Genomic DNA, 22,376 nt, shown 5'->3' on the forward strand with positions numbered 1-22,376 from the left:
TTTTACTTTGGACAGGCTTCCCTAACATTGCATCTCCCTGTTCAGATATTTTCCTATAGTCATTGCTGGGACCTTCTGGAGCCCCAGCTGGACCCATCTAGTTTCCAGGTCCTGCCTTCCCTGGATTCCTGCTCATGGCCATCAGGGTTCCCCAGTTCTGAACCCACCTCCTTCCTGGGGCCTAAAGCCAGTAAGTGCAAGACAGTGGTCAGGGTGAAAGAAAGCGAAGCTAAGTGGCCTGTCCAAAGACCAGCCCATGACCTTGAGCTCATTAACATGAGCACATGAGTAACTGAGTGTGCCAAATCATACGAAGTTAAAAACATCCAGTCTGCATTAAATAAGGCCATTTTGACTGTTTTCCCTTATAAAAAGTTTATATACAGATGACATAATTTGGTTACTTTAGTAAATGTTTTGTGATCTATTTATTATATTAGTAATGGTTATTATATTATATTTTATATTATATTAGTAATGGATTTTTTCATGATCTTATTTCAGAATTTTAGAGAAATTACAATTTCAATAACAAAACATATCAAGATCCTTGCACAACTTTGATAATATTTACTTGCAGAGGCTTTTTGAGAACAGTTCTAAATCCTAGGAAAAGACTCCAAAGACTGTGTTCAAATATAGAATTATTTCAGATTCTGTCCCTCTCATCCAAGAACTGCAGTTTTATGAGAGGAAACTATTGGCAAAGAGAAGAGATAAATGCAACTGGATGAATCTCGGTTAAGGCAGGCTCAAGGGTTATTCATGACAGTCTTCTAGAACACGAGCTGTAACCATGCCCAGAAAAGTAGCTTTCCATTTCCACTTAGTACCAAAGAAGAAGAATGGGTTTAGCTGCAAGAAACTCATGGGTAGACACAAAAAATAAATAAGTATAAAGTCAGAGGGTAGCTCAGAGGTGTTAGGGCAGCTTAATGAGATGTGCGCCAGTCTCTTTAAGAACAGGTTAGGCAGAACAGGACAATCATTCGTTCAAGTTTGGCTCAAGTTTGATTCTGCTCGGAAAGCAAGGGACTGAATTAGATGGCATTTTTAGGTTTTCTTCATGTTTTAAGTTTCCTGAAATACGGCAAATATACATGAAATATTCTAAATAGTATAAATGAACTTCTGAATTTTGGAACTTCTGCTAAACACAGAGCAGACTTAAGTAAGCACCAAAGAACATTAGAAGGCTCAACATAAAGGCCTCCAACAAACACGCAATGACTAATTAATAGATTAATCATGAACTGAACAAACTATTGTCAATCTCCTAAATGATCCTCTAGCAAAAAGTCACTGATAATATATGGGCACAGTATAACATAACGTTGAACCAGTTTTCTAAAATACCACTTCTCAAGTACAGTAATGCTCAAAATGTGGTCCCCTGGGAAATGGGCTTCACCTGGAAATTTGTTTAAAACATGAACATTTGGGCCCTGCCCCAGATCTACAGAATCAGGAACTCTGAGCCTGAGTCCCAGTAATCTACGTTTCAGCAAACCCCCCCGGTGATTCTGACACACACTTAAGTCTAGGAATAGGAGGGGATAGGAGATAGCAGGGCCATCTTTCTCTCATTTTGTAACTGGAAGTGAAGATGCACTAACCTTGGCCAAAGACACAGTGAAAAATGTTGAGGGAGGAGTACTAGAATGCAATTTTTTTCCTTGACCATTTTAAAGTAAAATAAGTCAGCAAGTCCTCTAAGACCCGCAGACACCAGTCAGAACCTCATTATGGAGCTGTTTCGTGCTGGAAAAGATAAATATCCTACATGACAGTATTGGCAGTTCCCAGCCAGGCAACCACTCTGCCTCCCGGTCTGGGGTGTTGGCTTTCATAGCCACATTATAAACTTCTATCAAACATGTATTGAACACTTGTGACACATAAAACAGCCTCTCTACAAAAAGAAATTACAGCTGTCAGCTTGCATCTGAGCAGCCCCGGATTTAATAGCTGATTGAAAATACCTGGGTAAGAAACCATTTGTAACTAGAGGTGAAAAGTACAAGCTGATTTATTTCCTGGAAAATGTTTATAAGAAAGTCCTTTAAAAATTTTATATATATATATATATATATATCTCCCCCAATTATCATTTTCACATTACTCCAACTTCTGGCTGCAGAACAGAGAAGCCAGGCTAATATTGTGATGCCTGTGGACTCTACAGGGACATCTGGGCTGACAACTCTATGGCGGTTCCTAATGATTCTATATTGAAGATAAAAGGTGATTCGAGTCACTTGGAGTTGTCTTTTTCGAATCGAATGCTTGCTCTGTGCTTCTGAGCGATGCTGAGGCGCAGATGCCGGGATGGCGCTCGCCTCTCCACACGCATCACAGAGTAGCCCCACCAGAGGGGAATAACTAGCGAGGGCCTTGGTCAACTCTCGAGTGAATCATTTATTGTTAAAGGGTGTTCCAGAAAACTTCAAAACGAGGCAGACCGTCTGCTCATAGCAACTAAAAATAAACCCTGATGGGATGAAAGGAAACTAGAAACACTACAAGGGAATCAACGATGATTTTGTTCCCATGTAAAGCTGCATTGTGTTTTTCTAATAGCAGGATCCATGCCTACGGCGAGCCTCTTGGTAGAGACACTGTGCATGTAATAGGTAAGTTAACAAGGATCCCTTGACAAAATCTAAATCCTGATTTTTTTCCAAAGTCCTACAGGTACACCATGTTGATGCTATAAGTATTTCAAATTTCCTAGGTAATTTGACTCATAGGATTTAACCTTGGAAGGGCAGACACAGGGGGTCTATGTGTGTAAAGGATTAGGAGGGGAAAGAGAAGAGAAATGAAAAAAGAAAAAGGTAAGAATTCTGCAAGAAAACCAATGAGTATATGCATGCCCCCCTCACACACAAACACACATCCACATACAAGCTATTTACTAAATGTTCGAAGTGGCTGATATTCGCTAGTAATAATTACTATTTAAAATATCTGTTAAACCACCAACAATAATAAAAATGTGCCCTGGCTCAGAGTCACATTTACCTCTTCTCATTATTTCTCTTTTCCCCAATTTTATCTTACGACCCATTGTAAAATATTAATAATAAACTAAGGAATCTTCAATTAAACTTTTCTACTCATAGCAGGCTGGTGGGTCAGGGCAGGGAGATGAGTGGGATGGATATTGACCAACCTCCCCATTTGCATATACAGGAAAAATAGGGCAAATTAGCTTCGACAGCGCTGGCTGCCAGTGCTCTCCTGAGGGTGAAGTCCACACACCTGCTAGATCAGTGATGGCCTTAGGAAGTCACAATGCACTTGTGGGCTTTCTTTCTTAGAAGAACACTGCATAACTCAACTAGATGCCTTCCCTTGTACTTACTGGCCCTAACCCCCATTTATATATTAGCAGTACTATTTTTGGTCCTTTTAAGCTCTGACTTTATATATTCAAATGAGTTTATATGAATTCTTCTGACCTAGTGGAGTCATGTTAAATAAAATTATTTTTTAAAAATACGATGTATCCTGAGATATGGAACCCTTCATTACTTTGTCCACAGTTGCTATGAAGTTTGGGTAAAAACTTGCAATTAGATTTGGTCCCATTCTAACTAAGAAGATGCTGGTGACTTTTATAGCTAATAATTCTCTAGTTAGTATAGCCTGTCATATTGTTTAGTTAAGTTTATGACTACATACTTTTAAAATCACTATAAAGGAAAGTCCTTCGTATAGTAATGGAGAGACTATACATTAACTGTTGGTGATCGCAGCTTTCCTTGCCTCCCATATAAAGTAGGTCAGAAGATGATTCTTATATACCTCTGAAGGCTTAGAGTAATGCTGATCAAATTTACCGCAGCTGCAAATATTTTATTAAATACAATTTTATTAAGTATTTCTTTAAATATTTTCTTTTTGTCTTTGTAATTAAAAATACCTATATATTTAAATCCCTAAGATTATGTACTCATGCACAGGGAGAGAGTTCTTTGCAATAATTCATGTAGCTGCTGGAACAATTTCTTTAAAAAAAAAAGAGTTTGTGGGAAGGTGGAATCTCAATGGACAGAACCCCTTGCTGAAGAAAACTCTTTTTTTCTCCCAAAACCCTTTCTTTCCTGCAAAGCAAAAATTCCGTTCACTGATGCCAAAATTACACAAATACTTCATAGGGATCAAATTAATTTTTGCCTCATATTTCCCTGCAGCACTGGAACCAAACAAGGCGCAATTTTATACATCACTGCCTTTTTAAACTGGTATTTTAAAATGTTAGAACTATATGATTCGTTGCGAAGATAGGGATTAAGGGCACGGTCTCCTCTGAATGCCCCCAGGTCTCACATTAAACTTTAAGCCATAGCTGGAAGTTGGGCAAATACTCTCATACTTGCAACTTAATAATACTTAGTACCCATTCATAAGGTAATGAGTCTCTCATAAGGTGTGATGTGTCTCTAAACTGCCATTAAGCTTTGCAGTTGCAAGTCATCTTGTTAGTCTCTGCTCTCACTGTTCACCATCACCCTTTTGGCACCTTTAGGAAGCAAAATCCCAAGTTACTCTTTGCAGAAACTTCTCCAAAGCGACTACCCATCCAGTCTCCAGGGTCTAATCTGCAGATATTAAGACACCCTAATGAGATGGTGTGTATAATAATCACCCACTGGCTTGAGAATACCTGGTACTGTTCTAATTATATTTTAATGATTTTTATGTAACCATGCAGGGTTTGAGCTTATTAAAAATGCGGCAGGGGTGATGCAGAAGACCATCTATTGTTTGCAAAGGATCCAAGAATTACTAATCTCAAAAGAAAGTGAATGACCCTTTGGAAGCATCTAGTATTTTTCAGGAAATTTATAAACAGAACAGGTTTTACATTCTTGCAATAATTATTCCAAGGAGTTTCTGGGCTACCATTTTGCACTAAGATTGATATTTGGCCTGCCATAATAAACCAACAATGTCCTTTTCATTATATGAACATATTCACTTGTAATTATTGCACCCTGCTTCGACAGAAAAGGCTTACCAAATACTGGTATTTGAAGAACCTCCACAGTATACTGTGGGATATGCTGGCTTTCCTAAGCCCATTAAGTCACTGCCCTTTAAGGACTTTCAATTAGTCATGGAGAGCGAGGCTAAGAAATTTTTCAAATAATATCCACATCTTCAACTTTGAATCTTTGATGTTTAGTAGAAATTGAAATGTGAATGAATGAAGGTAAGAAAGGAAGGGACAGAGGTCAGGAAGAGAATAATATGACCTCAGTTTGGGAGATGCGTTGGGTTAGAGATCAGATAGAGGTGTCCAGCAGACTGTTGGAAACATGAGATGGCTGAGGATTGCGATTTAAAGGTGATTGTTGCAGATAGGAAGATGGATATTATAGACATAGATGAGCTGGAAAAGGGGAAAGTTAAGAGATGGAGATAGACAAAGACAGACAGGGGGAGAGGAAGAGAGATGGAGATAGACAGAGACAGATGGGGGGGGCGAGAAAGAGAGATGGAGATAGACAGAGAGAGAGAGAGAGAGAGAAAGGAGCGAGACCCAACCTTTTGGAAAGCCTATGTTCAGAGCTAAGGAGGAATGACTAAGAATAAAACATATAGAAAAGATGTAACCAAACAATAAAGGAGATTCCTTTAAAAGGAGCCCTAAATATCTTTCAGAACAAATACCCTTTCGTTAAAGACTTTTTATTTCTGTCTTTTTTATTTATCCACTTAATTTTATTGTCCACTGCAATGGAGAAAGGCAAAAATCAGGGAGCATATAGAGAACATGCTCTCTGTAAGTTGCTGTTTTCTTTAGAAGAACCACTGTCCCCCTCCTATACCATAATTAAGGTGCCTTCCCCCAGCCATTCCCAGCACATGCCCACGGCATGCACACAACCACACGCCACGTACCTGGATTCCAATCAGGATGCCTTTCTGGGGGATCTTAAATCCTGTGGAAAGCATTGCCTTTAGGAAAGCTGTGTGAATACCTTCTCCAAAGCAAGCCACCTGTTTAGAATAAATGAAAAAAATAAAATAAAGGAAGCAAATAATAGTCAACCACCTTTACCAAAAAAAAAAATTACAAATGGAAAGCAGTTTATTCATAGACTCCATCGCCAGATATTATTGCATTACCCATGCAATCTGAATCCGGGGATGAAAAGGCTGGCCAGGGCAGATGTATCTTATGTTTTTAATTAAGCATAATGAATGAATAAGCAATTCTTTCTCTATCCAACAACACTCTGCGGAACAACATAACTGGATTCTACCGTGAGTTATTTGGATACAAATCACAGCTTCTGGTCCATAACGTGGTGAGTTACCAAATGTTAATACGACATAATGTTTAAATAACAGTGTGTGTTGTGTGTGCTATGCAACAGTGCACGAATTCACAGGTCAGTAGCACAAATGCATAACTGCTGAGCAATCGGTTAGGAGCCCTTTCATACAGCTCATGAGAAAGCCTTCTGAGCAATTCAGCAAGTCCATGAAAATCTCAAAGGAGTTTGTTAGTTTTTTATAATTTTCATATAATGAACCTAAATGCCATGCTACTAGCCCTGAATCCCGCAGCCATAAGTAAACAATTCCGAACTATATAATGTTACCATATATAGAGGCTTCACCAACAGTAATTGTGCTCCAATACAAGTACAGGTCACATGGCCAGCATAACTCCAGAATAAATGGTACATGTGAGTATGCTGGGAGTAGACTCGGCCACGCACATCGTCCTTTGGCACAAGTACAGAGCCACCATTATAGTAAATAACACTGATGGCCACATTCCTTCTTTAAGAAAGGAAAGTTCTCATCACTTTGACCTTCAGCTGACCACCAGGATACAGGGTGGGGCAAAAGTAGGTTTACAGTTGTGAGTATGCAAAACAGAGTGTTTATTCTTTTATTATAACTTATTAATTATTGTATTATTTTCCATACAAACAACTGTAAACCTACTTTTGCTCCACCCTGTATACTCCACAGTAAACATTTTCTTTGGTCAAGTTCTGGTCAACTAACTTAATGGGACCCAATTCTAATGAAAGAACCTGGGCCATCCCATCATAAGTTGAGATACAACAACACATAAGTGGTTTCAGCAGTTTTCTACAGAAAAACATATAAAGTAGTCAGATATTCAAGTAAAAATTAAGACTGATATCCCCACCTCACCACTGGGAAAATAAAATGCCCCTTACCTAGATCAGGAGCTAAAGGTTCATTCAATCCCTCAATAAGCCATGTGAACACTGAGAACATCTTTTTGAAGCATAATTGACATTGCACTAAGCTAGAATTATTATTCTGATTTCGGTTATACAGTGGACCTTGTAACATCACACTTCGTGACACTTGGAAATATGACTCTAATAATGGAAGGAGAATTATTTCTTTTTATATTTCTGAAACAGACACAACAAAGGGGGAGCTGAATTTCTAATTCTTTCATATTTTCATATTTCAACAACTCCAATAATGTATGTCTGGAGGCAGAATGGACTTCAGCACTGAAAACAGATTTGTCACACTAGAGCAAACAGTGTGAAGGAAAACAGATCTCTCCCTGATCTGAACCCTCGACCAGCTGAAAATAGCCCCACTACTGAGTGATCATGGGGTCAAGATAACCTGGAAGAGAGCCTCCTTCAATGGCCCAGAAATGTAATAGAGGTCCCTCATTTTAAAGTTAGGTTTTTCTCACCTATTAAATTAAAAGCAGCAGCAAAGGAGCTAAGAGAATGCGGTCATCAGACTACATACAAACAAGATAGCCATTTATTCCTCACTGACTGCTTTCCTGTCTCACTTGGCTTCTCATCACAGACCCTGCTTGTAACCAGGCAACCATATAAAACATCAAGTATTTGTTGCAATTAAATGTTTCCTCTTTCAGGTTTTCCTCAATACCAGGAGGAAACAGTGATGCCTCACAGTCTGATGTTGACAGTCTGACGTCCACAGATGAGAATTTGAAGGTTGTATCTGGTAAGTCTGTCAAGGGCCAGGTGATTCATAAAATGTCCTGACACTGACATGTAGGGAACTTTCTAGAATCTGACAGCTCTCTACAAGAAACACATTTCACATTCTTGAAGAAACCTTCAGCTGACAGAGGCCCAACACAAGTGAAGAGGGACATCCAGTGGCCAGTCCCATTATAGTTTATAGGTAATCCCCAAGAGATTCAAGTTGCTTTGAAAGTGGTTCTGAAATTTTGCATATACTTGCATGTTGCACAATATTTAGGTCCATGATCTTTCTGATGCTGTACATTCATTTTACATATTGCTTGTAAAAATCCACTGATCTAATGTGGGGGGGAGGATGTTGCAGAGAGACCTGAGAATCTTAAAATAAAAAGAAAAACCCAGAAGATATTTGAAAGATATTCTTACTGTGTAATGTGGAAACGAATTAAGAACACATGTATTATATTCACATGTTGAAATATATAAGTGAGGATTGGACTCTGGTCCCCCAAACTAAAAGATTTTTCTTTAGCTCAAAATTCTAAAGCCCTTTCAGGCTTACTCTGATAGCAGATGTTTGTGTCCCCCTTACTACTTACTAACTTATTTTACTACATTCAGATCATAAAGACATTTATTTCAAAGCAGATTTAACGAAAGTGGTCCTGGACCATTAACTAGTTACCTCTCCAGTGGAAGCCATCTCACATCGCAGAATGGGGTCAGCATCCCTCAGCCGGGGCCAGGAAAACATTGGAGCCTGTCAGAAATAATAGGGAGGGAAAATATGTGAGAAAGGTACAAAAGGACTAAGAGAGAAGAAATATATTTAGTGAATCAACTCTCACACAACTCATTTAGGCTATGGTAGACATGTAAAAAAATATCTTTGGTCCAAGCATCTGACTTGAAAAATAGCTTTAAAACTCTGTTCCAAGAATTTCCTGAGCTCTTGGCCAAAAACTTGGGTTAAATAATCACAAATTATTTCTGTAAATGGGGCCCCTGTGACCAGTCTAAGCCAGTGTTTCTAATCTGGCCTACACAGAGTCTTACTGGAGTGATTTCAAACGAAGTCTGCTGGGCATTGGTCTACCCAAACAGAGTTCAAACACATTTTTTTCTTGGTTGGCTTTATGAAACATTCCTCTTCTTGTTTTGATCATTTGAACTTGTGACAAGCCACCTTGCCAGAAATTTCTGTCTTTAAGCTGACTTCTGAGATATTAAACTGTTGTTGACACCTTTTAAAAAGCTTTGAAAAACATTCTGCTTGGAAACACTTTTGCTCAGAACTTTCATATGTACTAGAATATAGATAGGAGTGCTTCTTTTTCATTCATTTTTATCAGTGCAACTCACTAAGAACTGAATTCTTATTTCTTGCATATACCCATTTATCTGGTCTAGACTACTTTACCTTTGATGCTGGCACCCCTCCGAGTTGTCATGGGAATTCTAGCTTGGAGTCATTTCACTGGGTGATAGTAGTCAAATGATTATATATACGTTCCTACATTCCAGCTTCCCAATACCCTCATCTGTTTATATCCACCCACCTTATTAGGGCTCTATTAAAACTGACTATTAGTAAGTAATTTGAAAATAGTAGATTCATATACAATGATAACTAGGAAAGAAGTAAACTGGAAGATATAGTGTATTTTGAAAAGTGCCTATCTATCCATTAATATTGTTTTTAGTGTGAAATTGTTTCATACACGTGTGCAAATGTATATATATTCCTGCGTCTATGAATAAAAAACATGAATTTGAAATTTACATATAGAATCTTCAGTGGAAAAATATTTTTCAGGACTTTGTTGGTCTCAAAAAAATTTATGTATATATATCCCCTTGAAAACTTTAACAATTTATGTTTTGTCATAGTGTCCAGGATTAAAATGCCACAACCCTCCCCCAACATAAAAGGCAACATTCTATTTCAGTGTGCTATAAATTCCAAGGCATCCTAAATTATTTACTTAAGTAAGATTAATAAATATTTTTTATTTATAGCTTCATCTTAAAGCTTCCACTGTAAAAGTCAGAAGGCAGACTCTCCTCTGTAACACAATTATGGTTGAGGTCACTAGTACATGTAGGAATGGAAGTCCTTTGAAAGCATCTAAAATATGTAAGTGTCACATAAGTATATTACTCAATATAAATTAATTTCATGTGTGCTTCATCTAAAAAATTTATACATATTTATACAATATCTCAGTAATCATCATGCTTGTCCAATAAAGTAGTTAAAGTCATAATTATAAATATTCTGCATGGGTAACAGTGAGGGAGCTTGAGAAGCACAATGGCTTCATTACAAATATCACCAGAAATATACATAAATATTGGAAATCAGTGAAGAAAAAGCCTTGTTTTCTTGGTTACTCTTCATAAAGGTACTGGCATTTTCATCACTTTTACAGCACCACTGTAAACAGTAACCACTATCTCAACTTTTCAAGTGGGAAAATTATGCCACTAAAGAAAGTAAAGACTAAGCAACAGTGGCCATGGTGGGAAGAATTTAACCAACACCACAGGACAAAGACTTTTACAAGATTCATGCATTCTTGAAGTCTTGGCAAAGTTCAAAAGTGGCTCAATTCAAGCCTTATCCTAACAATATATGTCCATGATTTCTGTTTACCAGCTAAACTGGCACCATAGTGCATCAGCGCATAAACGTAGTTTCTAATTCACTCAGCTAGCTAGTCGGTTTTGAAGTTATGCAATTCTAAACGATTTAAAATTTTTTTTGAAATGCACAGTAGTTCCCATAAAGTTGACTGTAGTGCACTTTCATTGCATTAGTCAAAGGAAACATCATAACTCCCCAGTCCAGCACTTTAGTGAGAAGGTTCATAAAATATCGATTCTTTTGATGAAAAATTATTCCTGTAGTTTCCTTAGAACTTACAAAAACGACTAATAGAGTTTTTTCAAATGTTACCTTAATTGCAACATAGTCAGCAGGAATGATGGGATGTTCCAATGTTGGAAGAGGCTTCTCATCGATGCTCTCTCCAATCATCACTTTGGTGGCCACATCAATGAAGTCTACCCCGAGTGTCTTGGAAACAAAGGGGAAGGATCGAGATGCTCGCAGGTTACACTCAATCACCTAGACAAAATTCAAAAGGAGAGAAAGGATGGTGAGTGCTAATGACAACAAGATTGGCATTCTCCCCACCAGGTGAGTTCTAGCTGTTACTGACTGGGGACAAGCCCTTGTTTTGCCAGACTCTCCCTTTACTCCCACTGCTGGCACTCTTGCTAACTGGTTTTCTTTCAGTCAGCATCTTTAACTGGGACTTTCTTTCCCCTTTCCACAGCTCCACCACACACTGCTGATGGACTGATGTTAATACAGAGCTCAGATAATCCCACATCCCTACCAAAAGCCATCATTGGATTTTCACTGGCCATCAGACTGAGGTCTCGCCCTTGAAGGCCTTCTACCTCCTGTCTCAGTGTGCGTCTCTGTGTTATCTTGTGCCACTTTCATGGCCCCAATCTTACTTTCCAGTTTACTTGCACTTTCCCTAGAGAAAAAATGATCTTTCTAAGTTGAACTAGCCAGTATCGCCTAAAATGTGCGGAATTTTCTCCTAGATGTTTTATGTGTAATGTCCTCTTTAACGTCCTTCCAGCCATTCTTTAAGATCCAGCTCAAAAATGCAAAATCTTCCTTGAAAACTTTTATAATCCACTTCAAACCAGACAACCAAATGACACTCAAATACATGCTCATGCACATACGTGTGTGCGTGCATGTGAGCATGCAAACACACACACACTAGCGGGTAAGTTCTCCCTATTCTATGATGCCAGTATCATATTGGTTGCTCATTAGTAAAGTGAAATAGACTAAATTAATTAAGACTAACCTAGTTGATTCAACATTTTTGATTTTTTGGTAAGTGGTATAGATAACAGCTTTCTTTTCTGGGAAAAAAAGTAAAGCAAAACTTCAGTGCATATAATTTATGACTATTATACATGTTCAGATTACTTTATGGTAGCCACTGTATCCATCTACATATACTGTAGGTGGCAAACAGTGATCTTTCCAATGGATCCGAGTGCTTTGTGAAGCTGTGACTAACATATCAATGCCACCAAAAGCCTGTGCTTTCAGACAAGGCAGGCGTTATATGCTGTGAAACCTCTCGTACCCAGGTACTAACAGCTGCAGGGTCTCAGTTGCTCTGTGGTTGTGTTCACAGTGAAGATTAGCAGAGGGACAAAAGCCAATAAGGCCTAACACAGCAGTGCTGTCTTCTCAAAAACCTTGACATTTCTTACCAAGACGTCATTTCCTTTGACAAGAAATTGGACATTGAATGGTCCAGAGATGGCAAAAGCCTTTGCAATCTTTCGGGTCGCATCCTTCACCTAGATCAGAACAACAAGAAGACAGTGCTAAGAACATGCCTTAGGTAAAAGTCAAAGGAAAACAAGTTGCAGAACTTTAAACTTATATTTCCTTAATTTTTCGTTACGGAGAGCTACATTTCCAATAATAATGATGATGATAATAATACAATAATAATAGTAGCCACTATTAGGTTTCTATTAACAAAATAATAATATGTGCTAACATCTTACAACAGAATACCATGGGGAAAAAACAAATAATTTTACAGGATTATTTGTCTGCCAAATGCTCCTATCTACCTACAATGATATATTCTGGTTTAACTTTGAGGGCTAAAGGGAATTGTTTTGGTTTAGTCACTTCAGGACCAGAAACTGAGACTGAACTTTATATCAATCTAATGATCCACCAGCTGAGAGGCGCAGGACCCATGATTACATGGTACTGGAAAGAGACCAGAGAGATTTCTCTTAGGTACTTTTCTGTTGCCCTAGACTCTTCAAGGGTAGGTATTATGGTCAGAGCAAAACAGTGTTTCCTTGCAGGGTGGGTCTGCCTGTCACATATAGGAATTTCTGTACCCTGTAGCCAGGGCCAGAGGGAACCATCTCAAGAGGTGGCACTGACTGCAGAAGCAAGAGCTCCTCATTCATTATACTTAAAGGAGTGGTTTAACTTAATTGGTTAAAAAAGAAGTGGAGGCCATGGCACACTGAGCTCTGAGAGAGTTGGAAAGATCAGAGCTTTTGAAGTCATTTATTCTGATAAGAGAAATTGAAGCACATTTGAAATCCAAAGATGTTGTTTGAAGCTGCTGGTATTACAAAGCATTCTGCTATCTTCTCATTCTAGAATTAGGTAAGACCTTCAGAATCCAAACCAATGTACAGGCCTGCCTAGATTCTGATGGCAGGGTTATTAGAAAGACTCACCAAAAAGGCCGATCCATACTCAAAACACCTAAAGACTAAAGGAACATCTGCTGCAAGAACTAAGATAAGAGTCTCTAAGAACACACCTAGCGGTGCATACTGAGAACTGAGGCAGACTCTTCATTCTTGGGAAGGTCTTTAAGGCAGTGGTTCTAAAAGGGGTAAAAAATGACTTATCAGCAAGTTCCGGTTTGAGGTGGTGTTAGGAGTGAATCATGTAAGCACCAGTTCCAGAAGATTCCCCCATGACTGCTGTTTACCTGCTTCTAACTGCACGATATTGCTTTACATGCTGCTCACCTTTTAGGTAGCTCTCAAACAGCATCATACACAGCAGAGCTTTCCAAAGGTGGTCCCCAGACCACTACCAACAGCATCACTTGGAAACTTGTTAAAAATGTGAATTTGGGGGCTCTGGCTAGAAACTACAGAATCAGAAACTGGGGGTGGAGTCTGGGGATCTGTACTTTAACAAGTCTCCCAGGTGGCTATGGCACAGACTAAAGTTAGAGAACCACTGGGCTGGCACACAACCAACTGGGCTCTAAAGGCAGGGAAGGAAACTGTCATCTTTAAAATACCCAGGGACTCAGAGCAAGGAAGTTCCCCTCATAATTAAATATTACCTGGAGCATGTCCTGCATTGTTACCTAGCTTTAAGAAAAAAATTATTTTATCTTTGCTTTTCCCCCTTCGACTTTTATTTATAAATGATACCTTCTCAATGGCTCCTTGGCTGATGGTCTGTGTGGGCAGCATCAGGGTCGCGTCTCCGGAGTGGACGCCTGCATCTTCCACGTGTTCAGACATGGCATGGGAGATAACCTGGCCAAAAGAAGGTGTTGGAAAGAGTCGTCAGGCACCTACTTCAATGAAGCTACTGCTTTGCCCACCCCTTTGATTCTGACAGATGCCTCCAGCATTGACCAGTGTCTTTGCCAAGTCCCTGGTGAGGAGAAGGAGCTGCTCACGTAGACTTGTCAAGCCTCCCTGTGCAGTGACAGATTGCCTCCAGGGGAACCGGAGAGGGGCCCTGGGCTTACCTCCCTCTTCCATTGATTAGAATGGGTGTAAATAATAGGAAAACAGGACAACTAAACCAACTCATATTGACGTTTAAGAACAGATGGAAAGCTAAAGCATTTCGGAGGCGCTGGAGATGTCTTTATCTTTCCCTTACAGGTTAGGATTTTAGACATTGGAAAGGTAAAGAAGATGGGGGAGGTCAAGACCTAGCCAGGTAAATGTCATCACTTAGGTGAACCAGAAAGAACACTTCAGATCTAAAGATCAAGGTTTTTTAAAATTGAAATTTGAGAGAGGAGGGAAGTTAAAGGCCAATACCTTTGTCCCCTTTTACAGGTGAGGAAACTAAGGTAATAGAAGAAAAAATAACTCGAGTACATGTGACTGCTACGCGGCCAAGTCAGGGTTTTGAACTTCTGTCCATCAGATTCTAATGGTTATCGTCTCAATTACTATAACCTGGACGTTAACAACGTGTGTCTTTGGGAAACGATAAAGCTTGGGGGGCGGGGGGGTTGGGTGACTGTAAAAGACTTAAAGAACAGAGGAGATCTGCTTATCATATTTATAGATGATCTAAAGCAGAGCAATATCTGAGTCTCGGTTTTCCTATTGCCACTTACAGTTCTGTGACCTGGGCAAGATACTTTATCTGCTTAGCCTTGATCTCTGATCAGATGGGAATAACAATTGTATCTGTAATGTTTGTGAGGATACAGGAGAACTCCTATTCAGTGTCTGGCAGGGTATTTAGTGCACAGTAAGCACTTAGTTTTTTACAGTGTCTAGAAATGTGGAGGCAATAATTCAATTGAGCTCTGAAATTATCATTATATATCTGAAGTACTATGTCCATTTCTGAATGTGACTCATTAAAAATAATGTGAATAACCTGGAACTTTTCCAAAAGAGGGAGCCAGGAGATAAGCAGTGGTCCATGTCTAGGAAAAGCTTAGGGCAAGAGCTTGTCTTGCCAACTTTACCAGCACAAAATTTGACAAAAGTATGTATTTCTAAGCCAGTCTTACATTCCCCACTTCTACACTGGTATGATCACATTCCTCTTATTTTATAACTCCCAGTCTCAAGTATTTAAAATATTGAAAATGTGGAAAGACTAGACTTATGCTCTACAACTGTGGAGGTCAGGAAGTCAGGGAAGAAAATTCTAGGGAAGCAGGCCTTAGTTCAAAAGGAAGAATACATGAGATATTTTTAAAAAAACCCTCAAAACAACAACAAATTTATATATATATAAAATCTTACAACTTTTGGTGCTATCACCAAAAGAGTTAAAACAGAAAACAAATGGCCACCTTCCAAGGATGCTGTGAAAAAATGTATCATATTTGGAGGGTGTGGGGTTGAAATAAATTATTTCTAAGGATGCTTCTACTTAAGATTATATGATTCTGTGGTAAGAAGTCATCATTATTACATAGATTTTTTTTTAAAAGAAAACAACTCATTTCAAATTGTTAATCTAGAAGACAAAAAATTCTCATCTTCAATACTCTTCTGAAGTATCTACAAAAGTAGAAGACAGACGAAGGCCAACCTTTTTATATTTTCTTAAAGCAAATAAAATGACATAAACTTCTTAAAACATAACTTCCTATATTTCCAGATAAACCATAAATGCCTGATTACACAACTAGCAGACTGAAGGAAAGCATCCTTCACATTTTGTGCTTCTCCCTGACGCTGGACACTCATTGCATTAGCGACGGGAGCTGTGATATGGTGAGCCAGCTTTATGTGGCTACCATTATCCACCCTACCCTGTTGGGTTTTGTCTTTATTAACCCAATAAAAGGGGGGGGGGGGATAAATCCAGAGAGAAGAAAAACCAAGGATTCAATGAGGAACTTCAGAAAGAAAAGTATTGGGTGTTTTTTATAATATCCACTGGAACATAAAAGGAAACTCAAACAACAGAAAATGAGAGAGAAAAATCTATTCACAAAGAATGATGAATACAGGATGATAATTAATTCTGAACATCATCAAAGAGAAATTCTAACAGTAGGGAACACGGGAAATGTGATCCCCATGACACACCAACAGAGCTCTCAGAGAATTTGAAAATGTGTTGGACTGAGCAGCTTGTCCATCATTCTTACAGACCTGTTTTGTAGAAATCATAAACTCTAATCTGTGTTATGTTTCAAAACTGTGAAGAAAAATAATATCTGATGGGAAGACAGGGACAAGGGAGACGCAGATAAAGTACTCACTCTTCCTTCTTTGCCGACCGCATCCATTTCTACTTCCCGGGCCCCCTCAACAAATTTTGTCAGCACCACGGGGTGTTCCTGTCACCAAGGAAAACAGAAGGACAGAACCTTTAGCTGAAATTATCTGTGTGGTGTCAAGTAAGCCGTGTGCCTTAAGTAAATGCCAGGGCAATACTTGCAAAAGAACTTAATGCTAAACACACTACACAAATTCCTGGGCCAACTTGTATTGTAAGAGCAAGGTCATTTTCTGTTTACAGTGAAACAGAGGGTGCTTCTCCAGGTTTAAGGACTCAGCGAACTGAACATGAGTTTTGAAATTTCAAATATAGACTTTGAGGTGAGTTAGAGAAAAGAGGGGGCTAAGGAGAGGGCAGAATTGGGTTCCTTTTCTGTTTCCAAAGTTATAGATAACTTGAGGAATAAACTACCTATTTTACTAATAATTGTATATTATTGTCGGTTCATGTTCTTTCCCTCTTTCTACACTTATCCTTTCCAAGTACTACAACTTCCTAAATAAGTTCTCTACATGAGAATTTTAAAACAATTTAGAAACAGAGTAAGTAGCATTTTGTATCAGTTTTATTAAGCCCGAGATGGACTCCTTTCCCTGGAGTTGAAATGCCTTAAACCACTTCTAAGGTATGACATTTGCAACTGCAAAATCAAACATTTTTCTTTACTAATCTTGAAATGTCCTTCTTTTCTCAGCTGTTTCAGAGCTCTTGTCATTCTTGAAGTCTTCCCATTCAGTTCCTTCCTGACAGTGTTGTGATGTCCTCCACAACCTGGGCACTGCTTGCTTTTTCCAGATTGAATGAAGAGGTTGAAGGAAGAGTCCCAGGATTGGGGTGTCTCTTCTCCTTTATGCCCTAGGCACCAGCAAACCACCACTTGCTGTCTCCTTACCAGGCCCTGCTTTTACCTGTCTCCATGCCTCTCTTCCCCAGATGAGCTCTACCTTCTCTCCTCAGCTTCACCTTTCAAATCTCAATGCACCCTTCAAGGCCTAGCTAAATGCTACCTCCTCCCTGAAGCTTTCTCTGAACATCCCTTTTCCCTCTGACCACAAACCCTTTTTGGCCACTGTCATGGAGTTTATTACCTTATGCACATCTTATCTCCTTTAAGGGAAAATTTTAAATACAACTGAATTTTGTGGAAAATTCAAAATAATCATTGTCTTATGCCACAAATGAACTTTACTTTTCTGAAAAATAAATTAAATGAGGCAAATATCCACACTTCCTTTTCTTTAAAAGCCTACGGAACATGCAACTGTGTGTATTTGCCAAGAACAAAAACAAAAACTAATAAAAAGAATTATTATCATCTATAGTCCCCATTTATAAAATATTGAATGTTTACTGTGGCAGGTCTAGTAAAGCTGTGTTGAGACCTATGTGTTTTGTTTTGAATTTTTTAATGATGATAACAATATAACTTCAAAAATAGTTTACCAGCTATCTTACTTTCCTCAGTCAAGCCTCAGACAGGGATCCTTGTTCAAGTGATTTATCAAGGGGGTTAGAAAAGCAGGGACAGCAGGAAAACACAAGTAAGTTCGTGGTCTCAGTGGAGGCTGGAGTCAGCCTTACGCCACAGGGAGCTCTGGAGCATGAACTGCAGCTCAGAGCAGGTCCCATCTAGAGGCGAGTCAGTCACTGTCCCGGGTTTTGAGGGTGGTGGTGGTTTTTGAGGGTGGTGGTGAGGCGAGGGACTGGCCTCCCAGTTGGTGGGGCTCCGCTCCTTTGACTAAGATTGGTTACCCAGAGAAGTACAGCTGGGAGGCGTTACCAGCTCTAACAGCAGTTGGGGGACAGGTGCTCCCACAGATAAAGGGATTTGTGTGGGAAAACAACAGCACCCAACTCCTGGATAATTGAACAAATTTATGAAATAGTCTTTATTGTACTGAGGAAGAAACTTCCCTAATACATTCAATTGCATGGCAACATTATACATGTTGCTTATACTTTCTTCCAATGGTCTCCATGAACCCCCCCTTCATGCTTCTTTCTCAGGCTACTTTAAGGTCCTTTCTTCTCCTAGCCCCTCAACACTGGCATCCCTCTTCTGTCTTAACTGCTCCTTTTCCTCTAGACTCTCTCTTTGGTAACTGCTTCCCTTCCCAAAGCTTCAGTTAAAATGGTATGCTATTTATTTTCCAAATCTGTGTTTGCATCTCTGTCTTTAGCCATGATCTTGATCCTCAGTTCCAAATCTATAGAACCCTCTGCTTTCAAAGCATGTCCGCTTGGACTCCTCACAGGCACTTCGTATTCAAAAGATCAAAAATTAAACATACAATTTCCCACCATCCATCCAGTTGTCCAAGGCTGAAACTCAGGAGTCACCTATTACCCTCTTTCCCCCCATCTCTGTCCATTCACTAACTGCCTTCCAGGCACATCCTCAGTATTTCTAGAGTGTGTGCACTTCTTTCTATTTTATCATCAGCACTCTGATCCAAAGCACTGTCATCTCTGCCCTGAGCTACAGCAACAGCCCCAGCCTCTTTTTATGAATTCAGTCTTTCCCCAGAATTCACTCTCTGGACTACAGCAGAGTGATCTTTTTAAAGTAAAAAATATGACTAAAATGCAAGCTTCCTATAACGACTGAAAGGTCCTCTTTATCTGCTCCTCAGTCTACTTCTCCATCATGATTGCAATCAACACTTCCCTCCAAGCTCAGGGCCTCCGCCAGACAGTGAATGCTTGATCAGCTTAGGAACTCCATGCTTTTTCTCAGGTTCAGATCTTCACAATGCCGTCCTTTCTTCCTTCTCACACCCACGATATAAAACTTTTAACTATGAATCAGCCATTTTAAATCAATTTAAAAGTCCCTTCTTCAGGGACTAGACTCCAATACTTTCATACTGTATCTCACCATCACGTGTTTTTTTCTATTGCAATGCTCATCGTACTTAATTGTAATTTTCTGATGTCTCTATCAAAGAGCATTCCCCATGAGAGCAGAGACTCATCTATTTTTTGGTGAGTGTAACTCCTGATTCTGAGAACCATACCACTATGTAGCAGGTGCTAAACATGAATGAACACATAAATAGAAGAGTTACTGATGGGGGCTGCTTTCCTCTCGGGTCCCTGAATTGAGTATACCAGATTCTGCTACAGTTTGATGGGGAGACTTCAACCAGAAAGTACTCAATCAGGACATCTCTATTTAACATGTTGGTCCTGTAAGGATTCTAGTCATATTTTTTCTAGCAGAAAAAAAAAATACTTTAAAAAATATCCTATCAACTAAGACGCCCTATGAGATTCAGTGTTTCAGGCAAAAAAAAAAGAGAGAATATCTGCCTCATCACTCACATGAGACCAACTGGATCTAGCTGCTGGTTTCTCCAAAGGGGAGTACGGCAGACCAGACCGTTGGCAGAGAATTAAACAGAGGGCAGTCAGTGTGTCGTTCCAGAGCACATCATGAAAACTGGCCCACTGGAGAGATCCCCTCCTTGGTTATCTGACTTTCACACAGAAGTGAATTTTAAATCCACTTGGCTTTCTTTTTTACACTCCTTGCTTCTTCTCAGTGTTTATCTGTATCCAGTCCCTTCACTGCCCAAATGTCCTTGGGGAACTATCACACAGACGGGAGGCCGAGTTTCATGCGTGCAGGAACAATCCATACTCTTCGTTGCTCTTTGAAATGCCTCTGACTTCACTCTTCAGCTCCCTCCAAATTCCACTCACCTAACATCAAACTATTTTCTATAAGTTGTGCTTTCTCTCTCTATATATATATTTTTCAGCCACAACTAGCTTTTGAAAGCTTTTAAAAGGAAAACATTACTTTCATCCACTACATTACAAGGTCTGCAGATCAATAACCCCACCGGGACAATCTTAAATGGATCACATTGAGGTAACACCAAAGGAAAAAGGAAAAGCTGGGGCAGTGCAGGAAGGTGGCTGAATCACCACAAAATCACAAACATTTTTATTAACTGAAATGGAATATACCAAAGTGGAAAAAAAATCAATAGGTGAGCTAAGGGGTTTACCATCAAAGTTGCAAGGTTGACTAAGGCAAAGTCTCTCCAGAGGTGAGAATTAAAAATCAGGGTTCATGAGCATGGCTGGGCAGCCCTTGAGCCCGGGGAGTCCAGGCATAATTTAACGAGCATCTCACTCATGATCAGACAGGATGCTTACCAACCTGGCTCCTGGAGTCTAAAGTAATATAAATCTCTGTTGTGATCAAATATTCACTGGTTCTCCTCTTCTTCACCTCACCTTAAGAATCTAAGTATAATTAAGTGCATTTGAGTTTTTTCATCCCCACCTGTAGGAGACCAGTGGGTAGACAAAAAAGGAAAACCATCCTAGCAACATCATGTGAAAAGAAAAACAACACATGAAATAAAGTAGCAATTAACAGAAGAAGTCCACGTTAATGGGAGGACACGGGACACTACCTGAGAGACTCTAGTGGCTTCCTCCAGGAACTTTTTCATCTCATCCTCGGTGAACACCACATTCATGGCAGACCCGCTGGGAAGGGAGGGGGAAAATAGGTCAGTTTCTTCACCAGTTGGGAAGTAAAGCATCCTAGACCTGACTGCTTCTCAGAATGGTTCCCGGCAACCTCTAGTTTTAGTCTGGGCTACATAAGAAGGCACCTTCTCCTAAAGTGAGACTTTTCTCCATTTAATCAACAGGACAATCGGCCAAAGTAAAAAGTCACTGAAGCTGGGGATGAGAAGGGGTTGAGACCTGTGATAATGCCCAAAGAAAACCATGGTAGCTCTAGAGATGGCACATCCCCAAGGTTTGCCCTTTCCGATTTACTGTTTTCACTCTACTGGTTTCAGGTAACCCTCGAACCTCAACAGGACTCCTCTCAGGACCTAGCTTCTTTAATTCTGTTTCTTCAGAGTTTGTCACCAAAGGCTGCTCTGAACCCACAGGCTCCCAGGAGAACAGGTCAGTCTTCTATCCCAACCAGGCTACCCAAGAATCAATTTTTTTTAGTAACATTTGCAAATATAATGTACAGTATGTGACTGAAACGTATTCAGTTGTGTCCTTGTTTTTAAATACTTGAGAAAGAACGCTGGCTGAAACCTATTTACTCCGAAGTTTGACATTTTCAAAGAAGGATGGAAGGGGAGGAGGAAGGAGAAATAACAGGAGGGGAGGAAATAGGAAAAAATATCGCTTTCCACACCCTTTTATAAAGTAGTAATTTAAAAAAAAAATTTTTTTTTACTTTTTTCTTCTCTATTCCAAAGTTTACATAAAGAGCTTTCCATGTCTTCATCTATCTAAGGCAGGAAAGCTAAGGCTGTAACACTGATAATTCACAGTATAGGAAACTAAAAATGAGAAAGGAAATACAATAGTCAAGGCTGCTTCCTGCGCTCCTCCCTTAAACATCTGTGTTTAAATTAACTAACATTAATGCCTCAAATGAGTAGCATTGTTAGTTTGTGGTTTACACAAAATGTCATTTAAATAAAAAGGAAAGCTTTCCACCTCATTTGAAGATTTTCATTATTCTAAAGGAGCCCATCTCAAATTCCATTTACACTTTCAAATTGTGCACAGCAAATTGTGTTTCTCTTATTATGCCCTGTTCAGTGAAGTAGCTCCTTACATGTGGTAACATCTGAAGAGAGGAAGTGATAATTCACAACTTCTCCTTTGATGATAGATCTTAGTTTCAAGGTTTAATATACAATAACCTCACTGCCAATGTCGTTCACCATTATAATTCATCTATTTAAAAAGATGTGATCTCAAAAACTCAAAATTCAAACCGGTGGCACCATCCG

The 22,376-nt window shown here is 39.3% G+C and overlaps 1 protein-coding gene across 1 annotated transcript in view; it reads right to left on the minus strand.

The window, feature by feature from the left end:
* The window catches only part of CPS1 (carbamoyl-phosphate synthase 1), a 145,589-nt gene that overhangs the window by 5,889 nt on the left and 117,324 nt on the right, over positions 1-22,376 (minus strand). The window contains exons 29-35 of the mRNA XM_016196893.2: positions 21,018-21,093; positions 16,568-16,645; positions 14,022-14,129; positions 12,300-12,389; positions 10,945-11,115; positions 8,671-8,745; positions 5,914-6,012 (exon numbers count right to left, since the gene is read on the minus strand). Coding sequence (XP_016052379.2) covers positions 5,914-6,012; positions 8,671-8,745; positions 10,945-11,115; positions 12,300-12,389; positions 14,022-14,129; positions 16,568-16,645; positions 21,018-21,093 — 697 coding nt within the window. The remainder of the gene's footprint in view (positions 1-5,913; positions 6,013-8,670; positions 8,746-10,944; positions 11,116-12,299; positions 12,390-14,021; positions 14,130-16,567; positions 16,646-21,017; positions 21,094-22,376) is intronic.

The sequence above is a fragment of the Miniopterus natalensis genome, chromosome 8, assembly GCF_054644295.1.
Source record: "Miniopterus natalensis isolate mMinNat1 chromosome 8, mMinNat1.hap1, whole genome shotgun sequence".
In the NCBI taxonomy this organism is placed as follows: domain Eukaryota; kingdom Metazoa; phylum Chordata; class Mammalia; order Chiroptera; family Miniopteridae; genus Miniopterus; species Miniopterus natalensis.